Source organism: Corythoichthys intestinalis, chromosome 18 (genome assembly GCF_030265065.1).
Source record: "Corythoichthys intestinalis isolate RoL2023-P3 chromosome 18, ASM3026506v1, whole genome shotgun sequence".
Classification (NCBI taxonomy): Eukaryota; Metazoa; Chordata; class Actinopteri; order Syngnathiformes; family Syngnathidae; genus Corythoichthys; species Corythoichthys intestinalis.
The window spans coordinates 48,143,851-48,162,106 of NC_080412.1; the positions used below are offsets into that span (position 1 = coordinate 48,143,851).

The 18,256-nt window shown below is 49.1% G+C and overlaps 2 protein-coding genes across 5 annotated transcripts in view; one reads left to right on the forward strand and one right to left on the reverse strand.

Moving 5' to 3' along the window:
• The window catches only part of coro6 (coronin 6), a 21,419-nt gene extending 9,575 nt beyond the window's left edge, over nt 1-11,844 (forward strand). For all 4 annotated transcript variants that reach the window (XM_057820327.1, XM_057820328.1, XM_057820330.1 and 1 more), the window contains 11 exons: nt 977-1,209; nt 2,946-3,169; nt 3,249-3,371; nt 8,426-8,555; nt 8,627-8,805; nt 8,898-9,017; nt 9,093-9,197; nt 9,267-9,412; nt 10,020-10,077; nt 10,144-10,374; nt 10,631-11,844. In XM_057820327.1, the coding sequence (XP_057676310.1) occupies nt 2,972-3,169; nt 3,249-3,371; nt 8,426-8,555; nt 8,627-8,805; nt 8,898-9,017; nt 9,093-9,197; nt 9,267-9,412; nt 10,020-10,077; nt 10,144-10,374; nt 10,631-10,753 (1,413 nt within the window). In that variant the 5' untranslated portion in view covers nt 977-1,209; nt 2,946-2,971 and the 3' untranslated portion in view covers nt 10,754-11,844. The remainder of the gene's footprint in view (nt 1-976; nt 1,210-2,945; nt 3,170-3,248; nt 3,372-8,425; nt 8,556-8,626; nt 8,806-8,897; nt 9,018-9,092; nt 9,198-9,266; nt 9,413-10,019; nt 10,078-10,143; nt 10,375-10,630) is intronic.
• The window catches only part of LOC130906238 (von Willebrand factor A domain-containing protein 7-like), a 32,169-nt gene continuing 25,131 nt past the window's right edge, over nt 11,219-18,256 (reverse strand). The window contains exons 20-27 of the mRNA XM_057820336.1: nt 17,154-17,270; nt 16,869-17,084; nt 16,651-16,783; nt 12,905-13,057; nt 12,747-12,836; nt 12,387-12,661; nt 12,016-12,312; nt 11,219-11,944 (exon numbers count right to left, since the gene is read on the reverse strand). Coding sequence (XP_057676319.1) covers nt 11,558-11,944; nt 12,016-12,312; nt 12,387-12,661; nt 12,747-12,836; nt 12,905-13,057; nt 16,651-16,783; nt 16,869-17,084; nt 17,154-17,270 — 1,668 coding nt within the window. The 3' untranslated portion in view covers nt 11,219-11,557. The remainder of the gene's footprint in view (nt 11,945-12,015; nt 12,313-12,386; nt 12,662-12,746; nt 12,837-12,904; nt 13,058-16,650; nt 16,784-16,868; nt 17,085-17,153; nt 17,271-18,256) is intronic.

Sequence of the window (18,256 nt, forward strand, 5' to 3'; positions counted from 1 at the left end):
CCCCGCGATATTATTGCTGTTATATCAGCTTCCTACCGTCAGCGAACACCTCTGGAGTAGGAGGGGGCGGGGCGGGGAGGGGTGGGGCGAGCGGAGGGAGGGTGCGTGTGTGTGTGTGCATGTGTCTGGAGGAGAGAGAGGAAGCGCGCGGAGGATGGAGGATGTCGTCCGACAGTAACGAGAGATACGGTCCGAAGATGCGGCTTCCCTACCAACGTTGAGACCAAAGCTACGTCCTAAAGCGAGGGCTACTTCTTGGATGTGTTCTGGCTATCCGGGGGCTGAGAAAGTTGGTTGAAATTCTCCACTCGTGAGCTGCGTTCTCGCAGGGGGATTTCAAAACGCTTTGCTTTATAACCAACTGAATTAACGTGGCTACGATGCCGACTGATTGATTGACTGATGTCGTTCATGTTTTTTCTTTTTGTCTGGACGTTGTAATTGTCTTGAACATTGCAATGTGCATTCCCTAACGTCGGTCAAGTCTTTTCTCTATGCGGGAGAGAAGCACGTCGCCCCATGTGCGATGAGAGGCTCCAAGAGGGAACGGGCCATTGGACTGTATGCACAGGAGCCCCTTTGCTGGGGACTGACTTTAGCTGTCCTTCCCCACTTGCTTTTCTTCAAATACTCATGCAGTAGCATCCGGAGAAAGAGGTTTTAGTCGACGGCTCGACTACCGGCATTTACAGTTCCCACGCAAGCACGCACGCACCACCACCGAATGGGCAGAAAGCAACTCGACGGCACACGGGCCGGATTCCGGACGAGCGGCCCCAAATCTCGAGCGCCGAGCCGGAAGGCCGAGATGTGTTGCGAAGCGGCCGCTTCGGCATTATTTTGCCCATCGACTAAAACTCGCGCTACAATAAATACAAAGGGCTTTTCCGAAGCCGGCGGACGTATACCGAGTTTGGCGCAATGAGCCTTATTTTCTTCTCCTTCTTTGTTTGGTTGCGACCGGCACCGCTGGAAGGACTCGTCCCAGTTCCCCGAAGCCAAAAAGCCGCTTCTAAAATAGCCGGCGGGTGAGCCAGCCCGGCCCAGCCCACTCTGATCTGGTCCGGTCTCGTCCGGCCCACCGCGGTCATCGTCCAGCCCTCTTGCGTCTATGCGTGGGGAGGACACACGCCACGGAGCGAGTGCAAGAAGAAGCACGGGCAGGGCAGCATCTGATCCGCTCCAGCGAGGGACCCGCTAAAACCTGAGGTGAGTTTTTCTTTCCGGCCCACCTTTGCCTGCTTGGGTGTGTGTTGCGCAGCAAAAATAAATGTATTAAAAGTCAAGAGGAAGGTCTCCTATTGACAAACCCCCCCTCCTCCTGCCCCCATTATCCCCGCCTCGATAGAATGTGCTCTCGTGTTCCGTGCGGACACCATCGCGGCGGCTGCGTCCCTGGACTATTTAGGACCGGTGGGCCGGGGGCGTGGCCGGGCACTAGCATGTCTAAATTAGGAAGGTGGCCCTCGCTCACACGGGGGGAGTAGCGGCAGCGGGTGGCTCCGTTACCTACTCGACCTGAGTTTTTTCCTCATACATTTGTCGGATATAAACTTCAGGGAATTCTCCGCTGATGTCTGAAAGTGGCCAAAATGATGCAGAAATGTCACATCTCTCTGAAGAAAGGGCAGGAAGTAGTCGTGAGGCTCTTGACACACGACTGATACGTTGAGGCCACCGTTGAACAGCTGCTGTGTGAAATTTAACTTCAGAAAAAAATGTGAGTTGAGGAAAAAAAAACAGGATCTCCGCCAGAAACGACCATAGACGGCGTGGACTAAAGAGACTGGTGTCTTTGAATGTCTGTGACCGCACGACGTTGTGTCCCCGCACTTGTTGTGCCGCGCCGAGGTTAAAGCGAGCCGGCGACAGACAATCGTCTATTAATATCTCAGCTCGCAACAGTCTGATACGGACTAGGTTATGTCTCTCTGGACGTGAGGGATACACACGCCGGACAAATGGGTCTAATTGCAGGACAGGACTATATGAAGTGAGCTGTTCTTATCTAACCTTGGGGAAATTCCCCCCACCGGATATATATTAGGTAGCGGAAAAGGAAAGATGCAGAGAAATATTCAAATCAAACCCAAACAGCGAGTGGCCAAACCAAAGCTAAACTATTTCAATTGTTCAGATCATTTCCCTCGGGGCGCACTCTGTTCCCCAACGCAGAGGGTTGGTGGGTACTTTGTGCGAGGCTCTACTCTACGCACTTATCCTCTGTGTCGGTCGTCTTACTTTAAGTCATTAGTTCTAGATACAAATGACTTCTCCCAAAAGTAATTGAGTTAGTAACTCAGTTACCTGAGTGTAAATGTCATTAGTTACTCAGCAAAGTAAACTGACTTTTCGTGTTACAGTGGGGAGAACAAGTATTTGATACACATACTTGTTCTCCCCACTGTACATTCTATAACATCTTTCTCATCAAAGATGTTCATATGAACTGATTGAAGAATTAAAAAAAGACTCCGTACGACATATTAGAATGTTATTCTTGCCTTTCATTTCAATAAGCGAGAAGTACTCCCAGTTTGAGAACGCTACCTTTGAAATTCCCTGTCCCATCGCCGCCATTATCCCCGGTTAGGGTAAGACGGCGCGAGCGGGGCGTGATCCGGCCACCTAGCCAATCGTCATCGCGTTTGCAACCCCGTCACCGCCCCCTTCCCTCCTCCCGTCTTGCTCTCTCTAGAGCAGGGCAGCCGACGCGTGACAAAATCTGACAACTCGCGCTTCATTCAACCAAATTGTGCCCCTTTGCATCCTCTATAACGGTAAGGGCGTTGCAAAGATGGGAAAAGTCATTCATTAGATTACTCACTACTGAAAAAAATAACGCCGTTATTACCTACACCTCTTATTACGATAGCGTCGTCAGCGTAAAGAAGGTAACCGCCAAGAATCATTTTGACGGGCACGCTCCGATTCTTCCTCCTCAGTCTCCGCCCGGCCCGGCCCAGCAGCCATGAGTCGCAGCATCGTGCGGCAGAGCAAGTTCCGCCACGTCTTCGGCCAGAGCGTCAAGGCCGAACAGAGCTACGACGACATTCGCGTCTCCAAAGTGACGTGGGACAGTTCCTTCTGCGCCGTCAACCCCAAGTTTCTGGCCGTCATCGTGGAGTCGAGCGGGGGCGGCGCCTTTTTAGTCATTCCCCTCGCCAAGGTCGCTACCCGAACCATTTTCCCGGCATTTGCCTTCACATTAGCGCCGTTCGGAAGACGTTTCTGTGACCGTCACGCAGGTGGGTCGCGTGGACAAGAACTACCCTCTGGTCATCGGACATTCCGGGCCCGTTCTCGATATCGACTGGTGTCCCCATGACGACAACGTGTTGGCCAGCGGATCGGAGGACTGCACCGCCATGGTAAGCGACGTGCGCTTTTTGCTCCAGCCGACATATATGACCGGACGGACAGACTGACCCTTACGTTACGTGACGATTAAGGCCGTTGGATGAATTGATTTTGAACCCAAACCGACTTTTCTGGTTGAAAGGACGTTTAAAAACGTTCACGTCGCTACATTCAATTTTCAAAACCGCACCGTATTGGTTTATTTAAGTCGCCCTAGTTTCCTCTGCATTTACGCTTCCTCCCACGCGAGCGCGCCGTCCAGAACGAGGACCGTGGCTACCGGCGATTCAGCTACTTTTGCCAAATTCTATAACTTATCTTATCTCATGACGTACTTCAAGTATTGTTGTATATGTTGAAGGATTGCAGCGGATTGTTAAAAAAAACACCCAGGCTTGAAACCCTCAATACGTGCTCATTTACTTTGTCTACACATGTTCATGTACAAGACAACGACAGAGGGTAATACAGTATAGTGCCAATATACCACAAGTATGAAAGTCGTGTCTGTCTCGCTGTGTGTGTCCTTCTGTCTCATTTTACTGTCAAGATTGCGGCTGCTACAAGATGACAGTAAACTAAAAGCTTGCAAGCATGTTGGTATTGGTTATAATACAAAACTAGGCCTGCAAGCAGGACTGAACGGGCCCTCGCAATCTAGCGCAACTCGGACGTCACGCAACTCGGACTGTGTGCAGGTCAGGGTGGTGGCAGATCCTCCTCTCTAATCATCTCATTAGAACCTAACATGCTCGAAAGTCGCCTATTTACATTCCCACACCCAAGAGATAAAAACCCCTATTGGAGAGAGTACTACAAAAAAGGAGCCACTACTGAGCTGTGCAGCCAAGCCCTTATTCAAAACCAAAATTAATCTTCTAACTGGGCCAATTCGACCAAGTGTGCCAACTATTGTGGCTCTATAAGCTCCCTGAGTCTCTGAAAAAAAATATTTCCTTTAAATGGCGAACAAAGGGTCGTCACAGCAACAGACAGAGACACGTGGACATGGGCCGTAAAAAAGTATTTTAATAGGTCTTGAAACTACAATGACCAACATGAAAAGAACTGGACATGTTTTGGAAAAACGAGTGACTTTCTATCGCCACTAGTTGGCGCTGTAGGGTTGATGCAAATGACCCCTACAAGTCCCTTCAGGGTATGACTCTCAACAAGCACGGGAAGTTTGGCGCAGATATCTTGTATATCTGCCGAGTTATGACTGTTTAAAGTTTTTGGAGAGAAAAATTGTTGACAGTCATTTTCACTTTCCTGTTTGGACCCCTCCGCTTCAACGAAACTTCAATATTTTTCATCAGACACCTGAAGACAGGTCTTAAGGTTTCCCTTATGCAGGTTTGAGGTAGATTGATTTTTTCCCTTTAGAGGAGGAGTGTGTCCCGTAAAAAAGGGCATTTCCTGTTCCCACTAGGAGGCGCCAGGCACAAATGGTAAATTTTCAATCCAGTCCTGCTCAGGCTGGTATACCTCACACACATGCCAGATTTAAAATAGATTGAACGTTGTATGAGGGAGTTATCAGTCATTTTCCGAATTCGGTGTTTTGGCGAAAAAATGGAAGAATTTGGCGCCCCGCCCAGGTCAGGCCCATGAATGAAAACACACCATTTTTATAACTTAAGATTTCATATGCCTCATGAACAGTCTTACCAATTTTGAGAATGATCAAACTAATTCCCTAGGTGCCAAGGTGTAAAATGTGCACACTGTAAATCGATAAAAAGTTCACATTCAATCCAAAATACCCGATTTCCTGTAGGATTTGGAATGTGTGTGCAAGAGACTTTTTGGAGCAGTTTTGCACAAAGTTTTGACTCTCCAAATTTCATCACTCTATGTTAGAAAAACCTAAATGGAGAGACCTTTTTGAAAATTTCAAGGGGGCGCCACTGAGCCATTTTGTTAAATTTTTTCGTAACGTTGCAAGATTATCGAACGTTATCCAAAGCCGCATGTATGTGCAAATTTTGGTGAGTTTTTATGCATGTTCAAGCCTCCAAATGTAAACTCCTACTGTGAACCGATAAAAATTTCACATTCGATCAAAAATACCCGATTTCCTGTTGGATTTGGAATACGGGTGCAAGAGACTTTTTGGAGCAGTTTTGCACAAGGTATCGACTCCCCAAATTTCATCACTCTCTGTTAAAAAAACCTAATAGGAAACGCCTTTTTGAAAAATTCAAGGGGGCGCCACTGAGGCATTTTGCTACATTTTTTCGTAACATTGCAAGATTATCGAACGTTATCTAAAGCCGCATGTATGTGCAAATTTTTACGAGTTTTTGTGCATATTCAAGCCTCCAAATGTAAACTCCTACTGTGAACCCATGAAAATTTCACATTCGATCCAAAATACCCGATTTCCTGTTGGATTTGGAATATGGGTGCAAGAGACTTTTTGGAGCAGTTTTGCATAAGGTATCTACTCCCCAAATTTCCTTGCTCTATGTTGAAAAAACCCAATAGGAAAGGCCTTTTTTAAAACTTCTTTCTGTCGCCACTAGTTGGCACTGTAGAGTTGATGCAAATGACCCCTACAAGAACCTTCAGGGTATGACTCTCAACAAACACGGGAAGTTTGGCGCAGATATGTTGTATATCTGCCGAGTTATGACTGTTCAAAGTTTTTTGCGTGACAAATTGTTGAAGTTCATTTTCACTTTCCTGTTTGGACCCCTCCGCCTCAACGAAACCTCAATATTTTTCATCAGGCATCTGAACACAGGTCTTAAGGCTCCCCTGATGCAGGTTTGAGGTCAACAGATTTTTTTCCCTTGGAGGAGGAACCTGTCGCGTAAAAAAAGGCATTTCCTGTTCTCACTAGGGGGCGCTAGACCTAATGGGTAATATTTCAATGCACTCGTGTTAAGGGTGGGATACCACACATACATGCCAAATATGAAAAAGATTGAACGTTGTGTCAAGGAACTATTAGTCATTTACTGAATTTGTCATTTTGCCGAAAAAATGGTCGACTTTGGTACCACGCCCAGGTCAGACCCGTGAATGAAAACGCACCATTTTCAAAACTTAAGATTTCATATGTCTCCTGAACAGTCTCACCAATTTTGAAGATGATCCAACTAACTCCCTCGGCGAAAAGGTCTCAAATGTGCACCCTGTGAATCGATAAAAATTTCATATTTGATCCAAAATAACCGATTTCCTGTTGGGTTTGGAATATGCGTGTAAATGCTTTTTTGGAGCGGTTTTGGACAAGGTATAGACCCCCCAAATTTCATTGCTCTACGCTGACATACCCTAATGTTATAGGCCAATTTTAAAATTTCAAGGGGGCGCCACTGAGCCATTTTGTTATATTTTTTTGCAACGTTGCAAAATTATCGAAATTTAAAATTTTCCGGACGTATGTGCAAATTTTGGTGACTTTTCGTGCATGTTCAGGCCTCCAAATTGGCCGTTTTCATTTGCCCTGAAAAAAAAAAAAAAATAATAATAAAAAAAAAAATAATCCTTTGCAAAACAATAGGGCCTTCGCACGTCTAGTGCTCGGGCCCTAAATATATTTTGGCAAAATGCATAGGTCTACATTTGAAAATTGAATCTATATGCACATTGTTCACTGGCCAATTAGTGTGTTTGACCTGATGTCTTTTGTAAAGATGAGGTACTCGTGGACCTCAGGGATCATTCTGTTGGTTAGCTTCACCGAGGTGCATATTTGTATACGTGTGCAGGTAGTCCCCGGGTTGCCAACGACGTCCGTTCCTACGCTGGCGACACCACTTGAATTTCCGTCTAAGTCCGAATAAACCCTTTAACTACCCCTAAATATCCCCCAAATGTCAAAATAACCATCCAAAAACATGTAATAGATGGCATCGTAGCTAAGTCCTAAATAGGCAGCGAGCGAAGCTCCAAAGTGAAAAAATCAATATTATCAAAAGAAACAAAACAAAAAAAAAAAAACGACTGGAGACAAAATGGCAGACGAGACTCCGGCATCGTGAAGTCGAATTCGCCTAAGACTCCGGCATCGTAAAGTCGAAAAAGCCCATAAGACTCCGGCATCGTAAAGTCGAAATCGCCTAAGTCGCGTATGTCGTACCCGCGGACTACCATTATTTGCATATACTACCCTTTCTCATGTTTGATTTTGTTTCCGAAAGGTATATGCACTTTCTTCTTTCATTATCGCTTTGATTAGGAACAGAGCTGGAGTCTTTCGTACAAATAAAATGCAAGGGATTGTTCTGTGTGTATTAACAGTGTTCATTTCACTGGCACGTTCAGTTCTAATAAAGAAAAATCAATTGAAATAGAAGACATTCCCAATACTTCATTTGTCATTATTTTTATTTTGCCAAGAAATCGTAATCGATATCCGAAAATGTGCTCTGGGAGAAAAATAATCCAGATTTTCATGTTAGGCAAAATGGGAAAACCCTAATGACAACTCAAAATTCTTGCAAGCTGTCTGACATCAACACCGACTTTGGATTATTCGGCACCAGAACGTAACGGATTCCGAGCGACGCGCTTATTTGAAAGCGCTTCGTAGGGCCGCTCCGCTCCATTTATCGTCGACGGAAACTTCGGCCGGCGACCGAACAGTCCACGCGAACGGCGACCGAACAGTCCACGCGAACGGACTCTTTTTCCGGGGAACGGGCAGCCGTACGGCGTTCGCGTCTGTACATTTGATACCCCGGGACCAAGTGAGACGGAACCTTAGCATTTGTGTCAGACATATGGAAACATTGTTGTCGCCGTCGCTATGATAACAAACTTTATTTGTAGCGCAGAAGTGACGACGGTAGAGATTTGCTTCCTGGAAAACACGGAAGGAATTTGACCGCAACTGAATTCACCGAGCTGACGCCAACAGCTGATTGCGTGCGCGTGTGCACGCGTGCAGCTGTCCGCTCTCAGCGGAGCCGGAGAGAACACGAGTCCGGCGTGGTTTTCTTTCATCTGCCTGCCTGGCTGGCTGGCTGGCTGCCTGAGAAAGAGGAATACAATTGGAATGGTACTTTTGGTCGCTCGCTTTCTTTTCCATAATTGCGCTCGCTCTTCTTAGGTGTGGCAGATACCCGATCACTCGCTGGTCCGCCCCCTCACCGACCCGATCGCGGTACTGGAGGGCCACTCCAAGCGGGTCGGCATCGTCAGCTGGCACCCGACCGCGCGCAACATACTGCTCACCGCAGGTACGACGCGCAGGCACTTTCGCACGCACCGTGCAGATTTGCATCCAAACATAATTTTTTTTTTTTTATAGCCAGCGACAACCTGATCATTGTGTGGAACGTGGCCACGGGGGAGCCCCTCATTTCCATGGACGACCACCCCGACCTCATCTACAGCATCAGCTGGAACAGGAACGGAAGCTTGTTCTGCACTACCTGCAAGGACCGGCGCCTGCGCGTCTGCGACCCCCGCAAGGCCGAAGTGGTGGCGGTGAGCTGCGTGGCGGCCGTCGGTCGGGGTGGGGACGCTCCGCGTCAATTTTCCGCCCGCCCCCGCTTAACGTTGCGCGTGCTGCCGCACAGGAACGTTTGGCTCCTCACGAGGGCATCCGACCCATGAGAGCCATCTTCACCCGAGACGGGAATATTTTCACCACGGGATTCACCAGGATGAGCCAGAGGGAGCTGGGGCTCTGGGACCCGGTACGTGGCCGTCCGTCGGACATAAGGAGGACACACTACAGTATATAAACGATGGCAACTTTTCTCCTCCCTCAGACCAATTTTGAGGAGCCGATTGCACTTTTGGAGTTGGACACCAGCAACGGCGTCTTGTTACCGTATTACGATCCGGACGCCAACATGGTCTACTTGTGCGGCAAGGTAATGTCTAACGATACGCGACGGGCGGAATCTCCTATCCGACGTGTCGCGGGCTGCCTTTGCTTGCAGGGCGACAGTAGCATCCGTTACTTTGAGATAACGGAGGAGCCACCCTACGTACACTACCTTAACACCTTTAGTAGCAAAGAGCCACAGCGGGGGATGGGTTTCATGCCCAAGAGAGGAGTGGACGTCAGCAAGTGCGAGATTGCCAGGTGAGGTCCGTTTGGGACGCTGCTACAAGCAATGTCGGGCAGGGATTGATGCTATAGTAGTCCCAGCCAGCCAGCCAGCCAGCCAGCCAGCCAGCCAGCCAGCCAGCCAGCCAGCCCGCCCGCCCAGTAACGTAGTGAACTGAACCCACGTTACTTCTGATGCCTTGTCTAGTAGCTCAAGGCGACGGCATCAAAGCGCACCTTTCAGGGAGACGAGTGCTCTTCAAATCAAAGCTCCTAACGATACTGACTAGTAGTTGTACATGGGAATTTGCACACTCAAAAGAAAAACTTTGATAAATTTGGTGTTGTTCCAAAATTCTCCATTGTGGCAAAAGGTTACCTTGGAGTTGTAGACCTGAACCTGGCACACAAGTAACTTAACGGCAGCAAATGCACACCATAAAGCTTGCAACTCTTGAAAATCTATCAGTAATTGCAAGCAAAAAATGTTGTCGTACACTTCTGCAAGTTAGATTTGGCCGCAAATGAAGCTCCCGATCCCTAAGAGCAAGCAATAGGTTGAGACCAGGCCCCGCGGGGGCTGGCCGGTTGGCTGGTAAGATGCGATTTCAACCAAACTTGTCTCCCTGGTCTTTACGTGAAGGTTGTACAAGTTGCACGACAAGAAGTGTGAGCCCATCGCAATGACCGTGCCCAGAAAAGTAAGTGCCGGCGTCGGCCGAGTGAGGCGGACTCCCGACGCGATCCAATCTTTTCCCCGCCCGCAGTCGGATCTTTTCCAAGACGACCTGTACCCGGACACGGCGGGCCCTGAGCCCGCCATGGAGCCAGAGGAGTGGCTGGAGGGCCAAGATCACGACCCCGTGCTGGTGTCCATGAAGGGGGGCTACGTGCCGCCGAAGAGTCGCGAGCTCAAAGTGACCAGGAAAAACCCGCTGGACGCCAGGCCCGCCGCCACACGCCGCAGTATGTCCACGTGCGATGCCGCCAGCCTGCCGGTCAGTCCTCCTTCCCGCCCTCTATTCTACCACGGCGGGAAAGTCGTTCGAGCGATCCGCGTCACGCGACGACTCCTTTCCGCTTTTCACCGTCTCTTCCCTTTGCACCCGCCGCTCGGGCTTCAACTTTGACTTCTTTTCTAACTAGCCGTCTGCCCCTGTCCTCCTCTCATTGTCTCCCCCGTCCCCTTTTTCCCTCTGTCCTCCTCCCGTTTCTTCTTCTCTGTACTGTCTGGGCGTTTGCCGGCCGGCGCAGCCCGAGCTGCTGGAGAGGTTGCTGGAGGAGATCCGGCACCTGAAGGCCACAGTGTTGTCTCAGGAGAAGCGAATCTGCGACTTGGAAAACAGACTGTCCCAGTACGCCAACGGGACGGCCTGACGGGGCGGGACGAGCTCGCTCGCTCGCTCGCGCTCCCTCCCTTTTCGGAAAGGACCCTATCTGACTTTTGTCCAACGCTGGCCAAAACTGCCGTGAGGAGCGCCGCGCCCTCCGCACCGTTGGTACGATCGGAAACGTGCCAGACCTTTAATCACAGAGACCAACTCTTTTAGCCCTTCTCTTCCAAACCGGGAGTAGGGCCGTGCGTTTGAGGGACACGCCGAGCTGGTAGCGTCAATAGAAGGGGACAAAGGACCGCTCGCTCGGAAAATTCAGCAGTACGTAAGTTTGAATATGTAACGCGGCTCTAATTTACCGCCTCGCGTCGGTTCATCTCACGGCCCTTCGTAACGACACGCAAATAGACGCGAGAAACAAAATGCCATCAACATGTAGCGACATGAGATTTTCTGTGAAAGATTTGACTAGCGATGAGATAATAAAGTGTGTTTTTTAGATTTGCCTTCTTCAATCGACTGAACAATTTTCCCAACGCCAGTTTTATTGTCATTTTGGAACAATGTTTAAATGAAGTCAGCATATCAAAGCAATCCCGCAAATATACATATATGTACAGTATTGGTCTGCAGTTCAAGTATGCAGGGGTACGCAAATGTGGCCATAGTTCACACCGCTGCGTCTTCAAATTTGGCATATGTGGAACAAACAGGCATTCTAGAATGGATTGCAAAGTAGTTTACTTCAGCTAGCCTTGCCGCAGCGGTGGATTTTGGCCACTAGGAAGAGGTACACGCATACCGCGAGGCTAATAATGTGAGCTGGCGGCCATTTCTCGAATGGACTTCACCACGCGTTCAGGCTCCGCGTGACTCCGAGCGCCAGGGCGATCGCGACGTAGCCGAGGCCCGACAGCGGCGGAATAGAGGAGGGGCCCCCCGAGGTGGCGGTGAAGGCGTTGAAGGAGCACGTGTCCACGTTGCCCACGCGATCCGCCACCAGGAGCTCCAAGTCGGGCGAGTCGCACGACGCGTTGTATGTGGCCAGGATGCCGTCGGGGGCCGGCGTGAGCAGCAGAGTTCCGTCGCCTCTCGTACGGTTGACCCGCTCCACGCCCGTCCCGTCGGGACCGTCGCTCACGCGCACCGACAGATCCCACGAGGCGGCGCTGCTGTTTTGCACGCAGTTGACGACGGAGAGCACCTGGCACACGGGAGCCGCCGAGTCCGCCACCTGACGGGACGCGGCTAGAGGTGAGGGGAATTTTTTTTCCCGCCGAGAAGGTGAAAGGCCGGGCTACCGACCGGATTGAAGACCGAGATCCTGAGGACCATGTAGTTGATGCCCAGTTCTCCCGGGCCCTCCGCCTCGATCACCAGGGTGACGGTGGCGCCCGACGGCGTGTTGAGCGGCACGGAAAGCGCGGCGGTGCCGTTGGCGCTCGCCCCCGGCTCCAGCCGAAGAGCGCTCGGGCCGCTGGCCACGTAGAGGGGGTTGTTGGTAGTGATCCGGATGGAGACGTTCCCTCCGCCGTCCTCGGCGCTCAAGGAGAAAGGCACCGAATATGGCGTCCCGGGAACCAGGACGTCCTCCGCCGTGGCCTAAATGCGGACCACGTTAATTAGCGTCGGCGTGACGGCGTCCTGTGCCGTCACGCCGCCGGCCGGACACTCACCTCGATGGTGAGATTGGACGCTCGGAAGCTTGTAGACGACTGCCTTTCAAAAAGGAAGGAATCTCCGCCGGCGGCGTTCGCTTGGCTTCCCTTGACGCGCACCGTAAAAGGCACGGACGGAATCCTGTTAACCCGAACCAGGAACGTTCCGTTCGTCCCCCGCGGCTCCACGACGCCTTCCTCCTCTTGCGAATCCGCCGACTGGACCAGACTGACGCTCGTCACGGTGGCAGTGTCGCTGCCCGTCAGTGTCACGAGCAGGCTGGCGTTGCCGCCTATTAAAGAAACGCGGGCGCGCTCACGGCGTCACAACGTCGACGGCGTGACGACCGTCGACGTTGTGAAAATGGCGGCGCTTACCGGCGGTCGGACGCGTCTCCACAACATCGAATGTGTTCTGAAAGGGTACGTACTCCACAAAATCAAACAGGAAGTCCAGAGGACTTTGACCTTTAGGATGAAAATGGTTTGACAAACAATGAATGCAGGTTTCTCTCTTTGGATCTCGGAGTACTTACCCGTGACCCTCAGGGTATACGGAGCGGTGGACGTCACTTCCACTCGCCACTCTCCCACTCTTTTGTTCAGCTCCAAAGATTGGAAGTTTCCGAACGACTGGGAGGACACGATCAACGAGTTGGCGCCCGGGTCGCCGACTGTCACCGAAGAGCCTGCAAAGTAAAATCCGAATAGTATTTTTGCTAACGTGCTCATCGGCGTTGTTTTCGTCAACGACGACAAAAACATTTCGTTAACAAACATTTTTTTCATGACGATGACGAGCTGAAAACGCATCATTGATGACTATAACGTGACAAAAAGGTTGGCGGAAGGTTAGATGATGACTGTCATATGTTCACGATGCGTGACATTTGATAGTTGTGCACGTTTTTTTTTTTTTTGGAAATTGTGGCCATACTATTCAGGTTGCTTCCGAGCCTTTTTTTGGTGTCATTCACGTGAGGTGCCGTGCGCTGCGCACGCCCCCAAACTCCCCCGAGGCAGTGCACGAGAGCGGTGGGCTAACGTCATTTAACAATGGCTGTTGCTTGGCGGTCCGAAAGGCCGCGAGGATTTATGGTCTCATTGTAAACGTAATCTGACCGAAAGAAAAACGCAATGCACTGTCGCCGTGGGAGACCGTGGGGAGAAGCGTGGCTCCATACTTGGTGGAGTGGAGAAAATACTACGAATCTGAAGCGGCACCTCAAAGTTGGACACGCTGATGTGTATGTGAAGGTAAGTTGTTACAAGTCACTTTAAGATATCATAGACTTATAGTTTTATTTAGCAAATGGACCGTTATCATTTTTTAATATGTAATTTTGGAGTAAATGGAGCGCCGAGTTTAGGGTAATATTGTCGCTTATTTGCGCTGCTATTATTAAAGTGCATATGACAGGATAAAAAAAGTCTTAAATAGCATTATTATGTGAATTACAATCATATTTTGAGACCATTCGACTATATACAACAAATTGGCAAAGCGCAGATGTCTTTTAATCTGCGGTTTAGCCATGCCTACCATTATAGACCCCACTCACATGACGTCACAACCACCACGCCTCCGCGCCATATTGTCCGTCAGGTCGTCGTGTTTACGCGTTACCGCTACGTAAATTCCTCCTATTATGGCGTGTTTTTCTGCTCGTTAACATTAATAATCAAAATGGTGAAGGCGTGTGTGGCGGTTGGTTGCAGTGACAGAGAAGATAGACGGAGAGACTTGAAGTTCTACCGTATTCCGAGAGACCCGGAGAGGAGAGCGAGATGGACTGCTGCAATTCGACGAGAAAACTGGGCTCCAAACGATTACCACGGATTATGTAGTAGTCATTCTATATCTGGTAAGATGCATTTAATTTATATTTAGAGGGTTTTGGGCTGACAACCACAATTAAGATCATTGCGAGGCTAATCGCCGACAACATACAGTTTCAAATTCAAGATGCTTATTTCTTCCACCATCATTACATTTTGAATAATATTTAGCTGGTACCAAGTGAAAGAAGCTGGCCTCGTCTACGGATCATCAGTTAAACAGGTGTGTCCAAACCTTTTGCCAAGGGGGGCCAGATTTGGTGTGGTAAAAATGCAGGGGGGGGGCTACCTTGGCTGATTTACGTAGAACAATATATTTAAACAAATTTTAGCAAGCCGTTCTGTGTGTCACATTTGCTTTATTAATTTTTTTAATTCATAATTTCAACAGTCTCGTCTTTGTGGCGTTCTCTTTCGACACTCGGGCTCCTGCGAAATACTGCTGCTGTGCAATTAAACTAGCTTCAAGTTGCTATAATTTCTCACTGCGTATCTTCCCTGTAATGTTGTCGTACATGTCAGCGTGTCTTGTTCGGTAATATCATTATCGCGTCAACAACGCGAGAGTTAACAAAAGCACTGTCACGCACGCTCCGTAGCTTTTTCTTCACAGCCCAAAACGAAACTAGAGGCAACGAAGAAACCCGCTAAAACTAGGACAGTTTGAGCACCACGCCAGTGACATGCAGCGATTGATTTTCAACGCACCCAGGAAACAAAAGTCGGACTTTGAAGTGACGAAGGCAGCCAGACCTGTTAGCGTGGGACAGCGCTAGTGTGAAGCGGTACAGAGATTGTGAGTTTTTGACCCTGAAAAATAACCCACTACAATGGTGGAAAGGGCGGCCTATTGTTTCCACGAAACGCAGTCTGCTTAAACATGAACATGTGGATCAGTTGATCTTCCTCAAGAAAAATCTGCCCTTCAAAAAAGATGTGGAAAGGGATGAGGAATAAAAAAAACGTGGAAGCACAGGCACAAGTGAATGACTGCTGTGTATAAGGTTAAAGTAATAATTACTGACCTGTCTGTCTAAAACACCATGTTTTTATTCCCCCAATTATACCAGTGGTAAAGCATAATTAGTTATTTATGATAACACTGGCAGGTTTAATTCATTTTTTTCTAGAGCTGCTGCATAGAATGAATCTTTTTTGTTTGTAAGATGTTTACGTTGAAAGTTTGCACTTAAATTACTTAACCTCTTGTGTTGAAAACACCAGGAAATACAGTAATTGAATTACTGCACTTTATTGTTGTCTGTCACTGGAGTTTTATTTGATTATAAATCCCATCCAACAAAATGACGGTCATATAGTAAGCCTTATTTTTTTGTTTTCCTAAAAAAAAACAACATTTCATACCAATGTTATGTTTTGTTTAATTTTGCTATTAAAAATGTGGTCTTTTTTTATATGTTTAAAATACTGTACGAACACACACAACAAATGTTTACTATCGTATCGTTTTCACTCCGTATCAAACTGTATGGAATTGTATTGAATCGCTCGGCCGTAAAAATGTATCTTTTTTAATCGAATCGTAACCTGTGTATCTCGATACATATCGAATGGGTTTGATGCCAGAGATTCCCAACCCTAGTAGAAACAATAACCGTCTCTCTGTTCACTAAGCACCTTGGCTGTGTGCCACATGCGATGATCATCACGGTCAGCAACGAAGCCCAATTGAAATGTTTTCTTGACTGATCATCTGAAAGTTAACTTGTTCAGTGCCATTGACGCTTTTCATCCATCCGTCTGATGTGAAGTTGAGTCAGTTTGTCGGCAGCCAATATTCCCATTCATTGCCAACCCTCCCACTTTCAATGAATGTGATGTCTAGCGCGGTCAATGAGTTGGTATAAAACAAACAAAAACAGGCCAGTTACAGACGTTCGTCTTTTTAATGGCCTTGCCAAAATGTGTTGGATTACAACATGCATACTACTGTAAATAAATATTCAGATACTCCTGCCGTGTAGATCATGCTTTGAATTGGACTTTTAAATGCATCCCTCTCTCCCCCCGCCCAGATCCCTGAGGTCGAACTGGTAAATGGTGTTATACTTATATAGCGCTTTCCCACCACCTGAAGAAAACTGGAAGGACAAGAGGGTCCAGTCAACTGTTATAGCAGCTTTCGCCACAGTGTCCAAATACAAGGACGACTCGTTGGTACAATGTGCCTAAGAAAACGGGCGTACCGGGCTACCCGCTTCCACATGTGGGTTACTGCAGTGCAATTCAATTTGGGTCAGGAGTTGGTTATTAGTACTGCATTGTTTGCGTATTTGAATTTCCAAACATGTTATGTATACTTCCTGAAGTTCCTTAGAAATTGTAGGCTACCTATGACTCGTACCTTCCTGCACAGCGGGGTCACTGTTCAGAGATGTCAAAAACCATGAGCCTTATTGTGCCAAATGAGTTTGCGTTTCACCTTCAGGGTCTGTGAGTACGACGCGCCCGGGACTCCCCGTAATGAAAAGTCGGACGTTGGTTGTGGTCGGGTCGAGCCGGAATGTAAAGGTTCCGCCCTGTCCCGGATTCCTGGAGGCCTGCACCAGCGTCACCTTCGAGAAGCGAACAAACACGCCGAGTCGGAGACAACTCGCAACCTTGCGCCAAAGTCAAAGAGGGGGACGTCGCTTTCGCTACCACGGAGGAGTTGGATAACTGGCCGATGACCCTGGTGGCATTCAAGAGTTGGTCCTCTTCCACTTGGATGACTAGACCTCCCGCGGCCTGGGCCAAGTCTCGATACAGCTGAGCGTCCGATGGCGTAATCCTGTTTCCCTGCTGCCGCCGGGTCGGAGCTGGGCGTGGGCGCCGCCGCCTGTTCTCCATTGTGGTTCCCGGGATCAAGAAGTATACCTGGACGAAGAAAGACCTCCGATTTTTTTTTTTTGTCAACTGCGGAAAACGGCACCGTCCGGCACCCACCACAGATTGAGTCCGCTCAATGAGAACAATGACACTGGACTTCAACTGCTCATCCTTGGCCGCCGCATCTGTGAAGAGGAAGATGTCCGAGCTCTGCGGGACGTTCGTCAACGCCAACTTGACGGGAAAGAGAAGAATACAGAAGTTAAGTAAATTTTCCAAACAGGCCTTTTGAAGAATTTGACGCAGAGGGCTTTTCCAAGGAAAAGGCATTTGTATGTGAGCTTCACTTGCTTGAGCGTCCTCATCCACAAAGCCTACGCATTTGACGGGAAGCTACTAAAACAGGGGTCGGCAACCTATGACACGCGTGTCAGCATTGGCACGCGAAGGGTTAACCAGTGACACGCGAGCGCATGGCAAAAAAAAAAAAAAAAACAAGAAAAAAACGCCTTTTTACCTGAATTTCAGACATTTTCTGTTGCGCGCCCTGTTATTTAAGCCACACACACATCCAAGGGAATTCATGTGTAAAGAGACATGGGATTTACTCACGTCATTGCTTTCACGTATAAAAAGATGTCCCGAGAATGGAGCGGGTTGGACGCTTTCACAGACTTGTCCCGTTTTGCCCACTGGCGCTCTCTGTGCGGGAAGGGCCGCTGGCGCGATTTTATAACCTCTGACATTACGTCATTTTTGGTAGGCATCGGCTGTCACAATGTTGGTCAAATCGTGTTTTATTCCAGAGTCAGCGTTCCCAACGTCGTAACTGCAGCCAATTCAATCTCATCAAGACTGTATTTAAGAGTGTTATTCCCCCACCAAGATCTGCACCCGCGGCTCCACCCGGGCTGGTATGGGGCTAGATCAGTCTTCTAGCCCCACACGCCCGCGCCTTCCTTGGGCACCACGAGAGCTCCACCCGGGCCCGCGCCCGAGGCTTCCATGCGCACCATGAGAGCCAGCCTCCTCGGGGAGAGGCGGCTCCACTCGGGTTCTCGCCCGAGGCTTGCGTGCGCACCGCGATAGGGAAGCTTTCTCTCCCCGGGGAAAGGCTCGCTCCTCGCGGCTCCACCCGGGCCCGCGCCCGAGGCTTCCATGCGCACCACGAGAGGGGGCTCCACTCGGGTTCTCGCCCGAGGCTTCCGTGCGCACCGCGA